At 42.1% G+C, this 12,743-nt stretch overlaps 1 protein-coding gene and 1 non-coding gene across 2 annotated transcripts in view; one reads left to right on the top strand and one right to left on the bottom strand.

The window, feature by feature from the left end:
* Positions 1-12,743, bottom strand: part of MYO1E (myosin IE) — a 214,086-nt gene that overhangs the window by 27,213 nt on the left and 174,130 nt on the right. The window contains exons 23-24 of the mRNA XM_042941875.1: positions 1,401-1,547; positions 352-509 (exon numbers count right to left, since the gene is read on the bottom strand). Coding sequence (XP_042797809.1) covers positions 352-509; positions 1,401-1,547 — 305 coding nt within the window. The remainder of the gene's footprint in view (positions 1-351; positions 510-1,400; positions 1,548-12,743) is intronic.
* LOC122223272 lies at positions 9,505-9,611 on the top strand. The gene has a single exon (XR_006204158.1). It is a non-coding gene; the product is annotated as a U6 spliceosomal RNA (small nuclear RNA).

Raw genomic sequence — 12,743 nt, 5'->3', positions numbered from 1 at the left:
GGACTCGAACTCACAGACCATGAGATCATGACCTTGAGCTGAAGTCGGACGCTCAACCGACGAAGCCACCCAGGCTCCCCTGATTTATTTTAAACACAGTATTTGTAATGCCAGGATTGCTATACCTAAGTGCGAAATTATCCAGAAAGGTTTAACCTGCTCATTTGCCTCGATGTTGGTTTAGTTGGAAATGCTTCAATGTCAAGTAAACCCCAGCCCCAGGAAGCAGTAAATGTACTGGTTCTCTGCCTCGCAGAGCCCCGTGAGCATCTCGTATGAAGCAAGTCTGGCCCCGAGCAGGGTGAGGGAGGGCCAGGCGGTGGTCCTGCCACGGGCCCCGTGCATACTTACGGGAGTTCTTGGGCAGGCCTGGTCCGATGCTGACCTGCAGCACTTTGTTACTGGGCTTGAGGATGGCCAGGTCACCGAAGCCTTGGTGGAACTGCACTTGCCGGGAGCCCCCTGCACTCCAGGGACCCCAGTTTTCCTTTTTCAACTTGAGTTCAAGCCTGTGACGAGGATATTTGTTAGTAACACGTGAGAAAATGGTGCTCGCAGACCCCAGCATGGAGTTTTCTGCTGCTGGGCAAGCGTGCTGTAAAACTAGGCAAACCCAGGTCATCTGAGCCGGCCCGGGGCCCTCGAATGCGGACAACGTACATGGGTGTGGGACAGCTGTGTGCGAAGCCCCGACCAGGGGCAGAAGTATCTGGGGCCCAGCAAGCATCTGTAAGAAACCAGTTGGTGAGGGAGGTACCCCATTATAGGTACCAATGTCACTCCATCAGGTGGACTCAGGTGGGTCTACCGAGCGGACGAAAGGGAAGGGACACTCCCCAGGCCACACTACTGTGGGGTGTCACTGTACCTCTCTGATTTCCCTCCGTCTGTTTGTGGAGAACTGAGAGATGCCAGACACAAGATAGCCCATGTCTCCCTGGCATGGAAGGTGGTTATTACTTAATGAAATTTCATTCAACACTAGCAACCAAAACCCAAATAGATGGGAAATTCATCCACAACTCTAAAATGCCCAGCCAGTTTTTATTTTTCATACTGCCTATGGGCTTACATAACACAATTCCATATTCTGCTTTTTTTTTAACTTACATTTTCTCATGTCATAAGGCAGAAAAATCCCAATTTTAAGTAGCTGTCCATATTACTTCACAAAAACGCAAAAGTGATCTTTCAAGGTCTGTAACATCCATCAGGACTGTCTTCTGTAGGCCCTAGGGCTCTCTGGGGGAAATGGAGGCACACAGGGCTGGGCTTTTCTGAAGCCACTGAAGCCGGTCAGACCCCCTGCTCCACCCCACAAGCCTCCTCTCTTCTCAGCCTTGACTGCAGCAGGGAGATCAATTTTTACTCACAACTTTGGGCCCCAGATCCCCACTTACGTATTGCTAAATTTCAGAGGTAGTTGCTTCTGGGTTTTTTCCTCATAACGCTTTGCTAAGAGGCTTAAGAATTCAGTTTTGAAGACAGACTCAAGCAGACTGTCATACTCTTGCTCATGAAGAATGAAAATGTCATCCTGCATGGTACTGCAAAGAGATTGGAAAGACTTAATGAAAGTTGCACGTCTGTTTATTCCCTTAAAAAAATTCTGTAAGATAGCATTAGGTTTCTACAGTCTTTCTATAAGTGATAAGCTTCAAAACAAAACACAACAGCTACAAATTACATAACAAAATTGCTGCAATCTGCTTTCGAAGGAAGCTTCTAACCCACCAAAAGTATCATCAAAATAAATCTCCCACATGATTTTCAAAATCCGGAATTTAAGGACAATTTAGTCTGTATTAAAAAAGAAAAAACCACTTTCAAATTCAACTTCTACGTTCTCAGGATCATAAAAATCCCAACTGTTATGAATAGAATGTGGCTGAAAGTGAACAATTCCACATAAGTGCCAAGTTAGTAGAATTTACAATATGGTTGTAGCTATTGTAATAAATCCTAACTTGAAGAAGTGTAGCTCAGTTACCAAAAGGGAGGCCAACACCCTGGGCTTTGTAAGCACTTATTACGGGTCTTTGGGTATTGGGTGCTCTGCTTAAACTGTGTGCCAAGAGCTGCTGAAGGCACAAACACACGAAACACAGATACACAAGACAGGTGGACCAACAGCAAGCAAGAACAAGCATCAACTTCAAGCTAATGAATTTCGTGGGACAGGGAGAGAACACACCTCTGTGGAAACTGCGTGTTTGTATAGGGTAGGGCTGTGGGCAAACTCAGGCCAGGAGGGAGAAAACATGAGATGCTGCAGGAAGACTGGAAGAGGCTGAGGCAAACCCAGTTCTGGGGAAAATGCTTATTGGTAGAGAGGATTGATTAGACTCAGTCCATCTCCCAAGCCAGCTAGACTCTCAGTTCCATCTCCCAACCCAGCTAGACTTCATGGAAATTACAACACACATATAATTAAGACCTTTTATACTCCAGTTGTTAGAGGTATAGCTCAGTTGAAGGAGGCCACCAACCCCAAAGGTTCCATAATGTACACACGTACAAAGACCTCCACTGTACCACCGTTAAACTATCTAAGACACCCCTCTAAAGAATGACATTTCATCAGGGATAGTGTTTTTCCAGGTATTAAAAACAAAGCAAACCTGTTTCAATGAATTGACCACAATAACATTTTAATCTCTCCAAGTGCAGGAAATGCCAACAACATGGTTTTTTTTTGTTTGTTTGTTTTTGTTTTTGTTTTTTTTAGTAACCAGAGCTGAGCTGTATCACACAGGGGCCTGCTCTCGGGACCCCAAGTACCGCTGCACCAATAGATTACAAACCCAGACGGGAAGGTGAGTATGGACAAAGAACTAGGGCATAGAGAAGCTTTGAGATTAAGCATTCTTCTTCCATGTAGACTCTGATCCATTTAAACTGCAACCCCCATGGTATCTCTGGGCAGTCCCATGAATATGATGAGGTCGGGGTAGACCAGAGGCAGTGTGAGCCTTCTGACTTCTTCGGGCAGTCAGAGCCTTGGTGACTTGTCAGGAACCTTCTCTCTTTGGGCACAGAAGGAAGCTAACGACCTGTACCTGATTAAGTCAGTAGCTTTAGCCATAGCCTGTTCCAGAAACCTCAGCCCCTTAGTCTTCCTACATGAAAGGAGCTTGGTAATGTATAGGAGAGGAGAGATCTAAGGTAGGCCCACCACCCACCTATAATTTAAAGGCACAGGATGGCAGCATGCACAAACCACAGGGGAGAGATGAGTAAACGAGAAGCAACAAGACAACAGCACACTGAGAGGGAGCTTGGCCCTTCAAAGCCTCTTTAATGAGGATGAGTATGCAGGAGAGTTCTTCTTGGAAGTGAAGTCAGAATACTTTACAGGCATTTTTGAACACATAATGGCCATTTAGGTGGAACACTTGGTCATTATTACTACCTCAAGCTTTTGTTTTCAAACTTTCCTACATCACAACTAGTTTCCTTTATACTCTTGTTATAGTTGGGATATAGGTTTTTCTGTCGTGATGAAGACCGTGGCAACTGGCGGTTTAAACAAGATTGCATTTTTGTCTCTTGCTCCTCAAAAGCATTTGCAAAAGCAATTCAGGACCAACAGGACCATTCTACAGTGCCTGGGGGCTAGGCATTTACTGTTTCCTTTTACAGGTAGGACCGGGAAGTTGTACAAGTCACTTCTGCTCACACCCCATGGGCCAGCACTACGTCACATGGTTATGCCTAGCTGCAAGGAAGCCTGGGAAATGCAGTCTTAGGGGAGGCTGTCAGCCATTCCTATGTAAAGGAGAGAATAGGTATTGCAGGGCAGCTCACAATCTCTACTATTTCTAAATCTCTACTTTTCTAAATGAGGAAATGGAATCTTTTCGTAAAGTCTGAGAATGTACCACAGACGGTCTAGCTACAAAGCTACTATCATCTTCCTGTCTCTAGGCAGATGAAAAGTCTCGAATTGTCATGGTCAATTCAATTATGGCAATGCAGAACTCCACACAAAGGCACTTATGTAAACATCATTTGGAATTAATGAAAAAAAAACCCCCAAACATCCTAGCATCCTAGCATCCTAGCCCAGGAGTAAGAAGACTGTTGCGTGAGGAAGGGAGTGGATGCGATAGGCAAAGAGTAAAACAAGAAGCCCCACTTTTCAGTGTGTGGGGTGAGAAACAAAACTCTGCTTGATGCAGAGCACTCTTGGGCATGTCTGGATGCGTCTGTTTGCCTGGCTGTACTTTTCGGCGGGACAGTGCTTATTCAACTGGGCTAAATGAGCCCAACGCAAGTAACCTTGAGTAGTTTAATGCGGTTAGGAGTTTCATTACCATAAAGAAAAAAGCAAGCAGGCCAAAACTTCAGGGCCAATTATCAGCAGGAGTCTGGAAATGAGAACAAGTGTTTGGACACTTTGTCTTTAGCCATCAAATTCAGAAACCCCTCCCTCGGGTGACCCAGGCATGGGAGTCAGTGAAACCATCCTCAGGCCAGAGTTTTAAGTTCATTCGCCTCTCCTCAGCCCACGCTCCAGGGTCTAAAAACAAAGCTTTTACATTTATTTACTCTAAAAATTCAGACTTATCTTTGGACCTCACCCCTGTCTTATTCATATGCTCAAGCTGCAATTCCTTACAGATGTTTGATGTAGTCCCCTGTGCTGAAAGATCCTTTACTAGTCCCTGCTTTGGCTCTCTATTTGCTTTTTATCTCCTCATCTTTGTGGCTTATTGTTATATTGCTGATGATACTAGAAAATCTTGTTTCACTCCCTTAATCAGTATCTCTTTCACAAAAAAATGTTCGTTACAAAACACTGAGTAAAGACTTAAAGGAGGTCCCCCCCTCCCCCATGCTGAAAAGGCTATTTCCTAGGCCAGCCCTGCCTTTATTTAAACCTTTATATGTACTCCTTTTAGCAAACTGGAAAGTACAGAGGTAATTAAAGAAGAAAATAAACCTGGGTGCCTGGGTGGCTCAATCGGTTAAGTGTCTGGCTCAGGTCATGCTCTCATGGCTCATGAGTTCAAACCCTGCATCGGGCTCTCTGCTGTCAGCACACAACCTGCTTGGGAGTCTCTATCTCCTCTCTCTTTGCCTCTCCTTTGCTTGCTTGCACACATGCTCTCCGTCTCTCTCTTTCAAAAATAAATAAACGTGAAGAAGGAGAAGAAAATAAACCTTCTCCAGAATTCCACCATACAGAGAAACCAGTGACACCAGCTTTGGGGCAACCTGATTTCCCTGTAGTGCAGACACAGGCTGTGTCAAACCTAAACAAGGGTCTCCTAGCGAAGCTTCACAGACCCCCAGTGAGAAGGCTCATCGTGTCTTTTGTATCCCAGCAGTATCCTGTGTAACATCTCCTAACACTTATAACCTGTATGGCAGGTTATATGGAAGGCCTACTCAGGTATTTGCTTCCATTCCAGAATGACAGGGAGCTCCTTGAGGCAGTGACTATGTTCGCATTCACCTCCAAATTCCAGAGCTGAACAGAAGGTAGGGGTTCAGTTCAAAAATGCTGACAACGTCCAGGTTCCCAAATCTCAAAGGTTACATCAGGTCAAGATTTCAGTAATGTTTTGGGTCAGCTGCGCAGTGGTAAAGCAGGCTGTTCTTACTGCCAGGTTTAGCCAATTAGGCAATGCAACATTCTAGGCAAGAATGTTGCAACAAGAGAAACTGGAGCATCTCCCTAAAGCCCTCTTTCAGGTTGATCTTCCCATCACATAGTCATTTTGGAAAATCTACTGAACCAGACAGGGAGCCACATATTTTTCAGTCTTGGGCCTCTGGTGATCAGCTATTAAAATGACAAGGACTATTAGAAGCCTCATCAGAGGAGGGGCCAAGATGGCAGAACAGCATGAAGGTTTTTTTTGTGTCTCTCATTGCTGAAATGTAGCCAGATTAGCACTAACCCATCCTGCACACCTAGAAAACTGATTTGAGGATTAACACAACAATCTGCACAACCTGAACCACAGAACTCAGCAGGTACGTGGCGTGGAGAGGTGAACTGGGGGAGAGAGAAGCTGCGGAGGCCAGGGAGTTGTTTTTGCTTGTGGAGAGAGGACGGAGATGGGGAGAGAGTATGGGAAAAGCACCCCCACCACCACCAAAAGCAGCTGCAGAGAAAATGGAAAAGTGGAAACAGCCATAGGGACTGAACAAAAAAGGAAGAAAGGAAGAAAGGAGAAAGGAGAGGGTTTAAATTCCATTAAGACTCTATAAACAGGGGGAGCGCAGAGTCTGCAACTCCGCAGCTCAATACCTAGTGGTGCTCTGGTGGGAAGGGCGAATCCCCAGTAGCAGAGTGGGGTCCAAGAGGTTCTCGGGCCACATGGGGAGAAGCAGTACCCCTGCTGGGAGGACACCCGGTAGAGGTTGTGCGGCATCCCCACAGGCAAAGGTCCCAGCAGATTCCGAACAACCACATTTACTAGTGCTGGAATAAGGACATTGAGGGTGAAGGCCGGAGCCACATGTGTGTTGTGATTTTCCGTAAACCTTGAAACTCTGCTGCTGGTACAAGATCGCATGAACTTTTTCTGGGCTGGGCTGGCACCTGGCCACAGTCTCTGGGCACCATCAGCAGTGCGGTCTCATGAACATTCCTGGGGACGAACTGGCACCTGGCCATTGCTTGGTGAGACCCTCCTCCAGAAGGTGTGAGTGGGCCAAAGCTGAAGTCCCTCAGAAGTGAGGGGCTGGGAAAAAGCCCTATTTGAGATAAAACTCAAGAGGCAGGTGCCACCTGGCAGCTTGGTTACAGACAGTGTAGAAGTGGGGAGTGGATGGAAGCCAGAGAAAAATCAAGGGTGCTTGATTGCCAGTCATGGAGACCACAGAGTTCAAATACTAGAGACTGGGTAGCAGGGTGATGCCATTTTCACCCCTCCCACATATGCACATACATGCCTACAAGTGCCATCCACAGCAATCCACCCCAGTAAGCTAAGCAGTGCCATCTATGGAGGACATAGCTGTTACACTAAGCCCTGCCCAACTGGGCCAACAGCACTCTTGACAAACACAAGTCTCTCTGCCTGCTTAGTTTATGGACTATAAAGTGCTTCATAGCTTGACTTCTATGAGAAACCAGATGTAATTTCAATCATACTCCATTCTGTTTGCTCGTTCTTTTATTCGTTTTTTTTTTTTTTCTGTTCTTACTCTTGAATACAGAAAGAGAAAAAAAATCTTTTATTTTCCATTTTTATTAAAAAGACTTTTCAATTTTTTCTACTAGTTTTTTTTTACTCTTTTATAAATTCTTAAAATTCTATTTTACTTTCATCATTTCATTCTATTCTGTTTTATTGTATTCATTTTTTCAAATTTTCAAAGGTTTTCCTTTTTTTCTTTTCTTATCTTTCCCTTTTTTCTCTACTCTATCAAGCTTCTTTCAACAACCAGACCAAAACATACCTAGGATCTAGCATCCTTTATTTGATTTCTTTGTGTTGTTTTTAATTTTTAATTTTTAATTTTAATTTTTCTTACTTTATTAATTCCTTTTCTTCCTCAAAAATGACAAAACGAAGGAATTCACCCCAAAAGAAAGAACAGAAAGAAATGACAGCTGAGGACTTAATCACAGATACAAACAAGATGTCTGAATCAGAATTTAGAATCATGATAATAAGAATACTAGCTGGGGTTGAAAATACATCAGAATCCCTTTCTGCGGAGATAAAAGAAGTAAAAGCTAGGGAGGATGAAATAAAAAATGCTATAACTGAGCTGCTATCTCGAATGGATGCCACGGCAGCAAGAATGGATGCCACAGCAGCAAGAATGGATGAGGCAGAGCAAACTTATGGAGAATACTGAAGCAGAAAAAAAAGAGGGAAACTAAGGCAAAAGAGCACAAAATAAAAATTAGAGAACTCAGTGACTCATTAAAAAGGAATAACATGAGAATGATAGGGGTCCCAGAAGATGAAGAGAGAAAAAAAGGGGTAGAAAATTTATGTGAACGAATCATAGCAGAAATCTTTCCTAACCTGGGGAAAGACACAGGCATCGAAATCCAGGAAGCACAGAGGACTGCCATTACATTTAACAAAAACCGACCAGCAACAAGGCATAACATAGTCAAATTCACAAAATACTCAGGCAAGGAAAGAATCATGAAAGCAGCAAGGGAAAAAAAGTCCTTAACCTACAAGGGAAGACAGATCAGGTTTGCAGCAGACCTATCCACAGAAACTTGGCAGACCAGAAGGGAGTGGCAGGATATATTCAATGTGCTGAATCGGAAAAATATGCAGCCAAGAATTCTTCATCCAGCAAGGCTGTCATTCAAAATAGAAGAGATAAAAAGTTTCCCAGACAAACAAAAATTAAAGTAGTTTGTGACCACTAAACCAGCCCTGCAAGAAATTTTAAGGGGGACTCTCTGAAGGGAGAAGAGATGAAACAACAAAAACAAAAACAGAAACAAAAAGACCAAAAGCAACAAAGAACCAGAGAACACTACCAGAAATTCCAACTCTCCAATTTATTAGCAACATAATGGCAATAAATTCCTATCTTTCAGTACTCACTCTAAATGTCAATGGGCTCAACGCTCCATTCAAAAGACATAGGGTAACAGAAGGGATAAGAAAACAAGATCCATCTATATGCTGTTTACAAGAGACCCATTTTAGACCTAAAGACACCCTCAGATTGAAAATAAGGAGATGGAGAACCATCTATCATGCTAATGGTCAACAAAAGAGAGCTGGAGTAGCAATATTTATATCAGATGATCTAGATTTTAAAATGGACTTAGGGGCGCCTGGGTGGCTCAGTCAGTTGGGCATCCAACTTCAGCTCAGGTCATGATCTCACAGTTTGTGGGTTTGAGCCCCACTTCGGGCTCTGTGCTAACAGCCCAGAGCGTGGGGCCTGCTTCATATTTTGTGTCTCCCTCTCTCGCTGCCCCTCCCCTGCTCTCTATCTCTCAAAAATAAATAAATGTTAAAAAATTTTTTGTTTTAAATAAAGACTATAACAAGAGATGGAGAAGGGCATTATATCATAATTAAGGGGTCTATCCATGAAGAAGACCTAACAATTGTAAACATTTATGCTCCAAATGTTGAGGAACCCAAATATATAAATTAGTCACAAACAAAAAGAAATTCATTGATAATAATACCATAATAGTAGGGAACTTCAACATCCCACTTACAACAACAGGCAGATCATCTAAACAGAAAATCAACATGGAAGCAATGGCTTTGAGTGACACATTGGACAGGATGGACTTAACAGATATATTCAGAACATTTTATCCTAAAGCAGCAGAATACACATTCTTCTTCAGTGCCCATGGAACATTCTCCAGAACAGATCACATAGTGGGACACATATCCGCCCTCAGCAAGTACAAAAAGACTGAGATCATACTGTGCATATTTTCAGGCCACAATGCTATGAAACTCGCAATCAACCACAAGAGAAAATTTGGAAAGATAACAAATACTTGGGGACTAAAGAACATCCTACTAAAGAATGCATGGGGTGCTCACTTCAGCAGCACATATACTAAAATTGGAATGATACAGAAAAGATTAGCATGGCCCCTGCACAAGGATGACACACAAATTCATGAAGTGTCCCATATTAAAAAAAAAAAAAAAGAAAAAAAAGAAAAAAGAATGGGCTAACCAAGAAATTAAAGGGAAAATTAAAAAGTATATGAGGGCAATGAAAATGATAACACCACAGCCCAAAACTTCTGGCATGCAGCAGAGGCAGTCATAAAAGTATATAGCAATGTAGGCCTTCCTAAAGAAGGAAGAAAGGCCTCAGATACACAACCTAACCTCACACCTCAAAGAGCTGGAAAAAGAACAGCAAATAAAACCCCAAACCAGCAGAAGACAGGAATAACAACCATTAGAGCAGAAATCAATGTGATCGAAACAAAAACACAAAAACAAACAGACAAATAAAACAGTAGAACAGATCAATGAAACCAGCTGGTTCTTTGAAAGAATTAACAAAATTGATAAACCCCTAGCCAGTTTGATCAAAAACAAAAAAAGAAAGGACCCAAATAAATAAAATCAAGAATGAAAGAGGAGAGATCACAACCAACACTGGAGAAATAAAAACAATAAGAGAATATTATGAGCAATTACACACCAATAAAATGGGCAATCTGGAAGAAATGGACACATTCCTAGAAAAATATAAATTGCCAAAACCGAAACAGGAAGAAATAGAAAATTTGAACAGACCCATAACCAGTAAACAAATCAAAACTCTCCCAAAAAAACAAGAGTCTAGGGCTGGATGGCTTTCCAGGGGAATTCTACCAAACATTTAAAGAAGAGTTCACACCTATTCTCTTGAAGCTGTTCCAAAAAATAGAAATGGAAGGCAAACTTAAAAACTCTTTCTATGAAGCCAGGATTACCTTGATTCCAAAACCAGACAAAGACTACACAAAAAAGGAGAACTATAGATCAATGTCCCTGATGAACATGGATACAAAAATCTTCCACAAGATACTAGCCAACCAGATCCACGAATAATTCTTCTTCCACAAAGAATTATTCACCACAACCAAATGGGATTTATAGCTGGGATCCAGGGCTGGTTCAATATCCACAAAACAATCAATGTGATGCATCACATCAATAAAAAAAAGGACAAGAACCACATGATCCTCTCAATAGATGCAGAGAAAGCATTTGACAAAGTACAGCACCCTTTCTTGATAAAAACTCTCAAGAAAGTAGGGATAGAAGGATCACACCTCAAGATCATAAAAGCCATATATGAAAGACCCACTGCTAATATCATCCTCAATGGAAACTGAGAGCTTTCCCCCTAAGGTCAGGAACAAGACAGGGATGTCCACTCTCACTACTGTTATTCAACATAGTATTGGAAGTCTTAGCCTCAGCAGTCAGACAACACAAAGGAATAAAAGGCATCCAAATCGGCCAGGAGGAGGTCAAACTTTCACTCTTCGCAGATGACATGATACTCTATATGGAAAACCCAAAAGATTCCACCAAAAAAACTGCTAGAACTGATCCATGAATTCAGCAAAGTGGCAGGATATAAAACCAATGCACGGGATCGGTTGTATTCCTATGCACCAATAATGAAGCAACAGAAAGAGAAATCAAGGAATCAATCCCATTTACAATTGCAGCAAAAACTATAAAATACCTAGGAATAAACATAACCAAAGAGGTGAAAAACCTATACACTGAAAACTATAGAAAGCTTATGAGAGAAATTGAAGAAGACACACAGACAAAAAATGGACAAATATTCCATGCTCCTGGATAGGAAGAACAAATATTGTTAAAATGTTAATACTACCCAAAGCAATCTACATAGTCAATGCAGTACCTATCAAAATAACACCAGCATTCTTCACAGAGCTAGAACAAACAATCCTAAAATTTGTATGGAACCAGAAAAGACCTCGAATAGTCAAAGCAATCTTCAAAAAGAAAACAAAAGCAGGAGGCATCATAATCCCAGACTTCAAGCTATACTACAAAGCTGTAATCATCGAGACAGTACGGTACAAGAACAGTACGGCACAAGAACAAACACTCAGATCAATGGAACAGAATAGAGAACCCAGAAATGGACTCACAAACGTATGGCCAACCAATCTTTGACAAAGCAGGAAAAAATATCCAATGGAATAAAGACAGTCTCTTCAGCAAGTGGTGCTGGAAAACTGGACAGCGACATGCAGAAAAATGAACCTGTACCACTTTCTTACCGTACACAAAAATAAACTCAAAATGGATGAAAGACCTAAACGTAAGACAGGAAGCCATTAAAATCCTCGAGGAGAAAGCAGGCAAAAACCTCTTTGATCTTGGCTGCACCAACTTCTTACTCAACACATCTCTGGAGGCAAGGGAAACAAAAGCAAAAATGAACTATGGGACCTCATGAAAATAAAAAGCTTCTGCACAGCGAAGGAAACAATCAGCAAAACTAAAAGGCAACCGACAGAGTGGGAGAAGATATTTGCAAACGACATATCAGATAAGGGGTTAGTATCCAAAATCTATAGAGAACTTATCAAACTCAACACCCAAAAAACAAATAATCCAGTGACAAAATGGACAAAAGACACGAACAGATATTTCTCCAAGAAGACATCCAGATGGTGAACAGACGCATGAAAAAAATGCTCAACATCACTCCCCATCAGGGAAATACAAATCAAAACCACAATGAGATACCAACTCACACCTGTCAGAATGGCTAACAGTAACAACTCAGGCAACAACAGATGTTGGTGAGGATGCGGAGAAAGAGGATCTCTTTTGCACTGCTGATGGGAATGCAAACTGGTGTAGCCACTCTGGAAAACAGTATGAAGGTTCCTTGAAAAATTAAAAATAGAACTACCCTACAACCCAGCAATTGCACTAGGAGGTATTTATACAAGGGATAGAGGTATGTTGTTTCAAAGGGGCACATGCACCCCAATGTCTACAGCAGCACTACTGACAACAAAGTATGGAAAGAGTCCAAATGTCCATTGACAGAGGAATGGCTAAGGAAGATGTGTTATGTATATACGATCGAGTATTACTTGACAATGACAAATAATGAAATCTTGCCATCTGCAACTACATGGATGGAACTAGAGAGTATTATGCTAAGCGAAATTAGTCAGAGAAAAGATAATCATACAACTTCACTCATATGAGGACTTTAAGATACAAAACAGATGGAAGGAAGGGAAGGGAAAATAATATAAAAACAGG

The sequence above is a fragment of the Panthera leo genome, chromosome B3 (genome assembly GCF_018350215.1).
Source record: "Panthera leo isolate Ple1 chromosome B3, P.leo_Ple1_pat1.1, whole genome shotgun sequence".
In the NCBI taxonomy this organism is placed as follows: Eukaryota; Metazoa; Chordata; class Mammalia; order Carnivora; family Felidae; genus Panthera; species Panthera leo.
The sequence above is the reverse complement of the archived record's forward strand: the minus strand, read 5'-3'. Positions and strand labels throughout refer to the sequence as shown.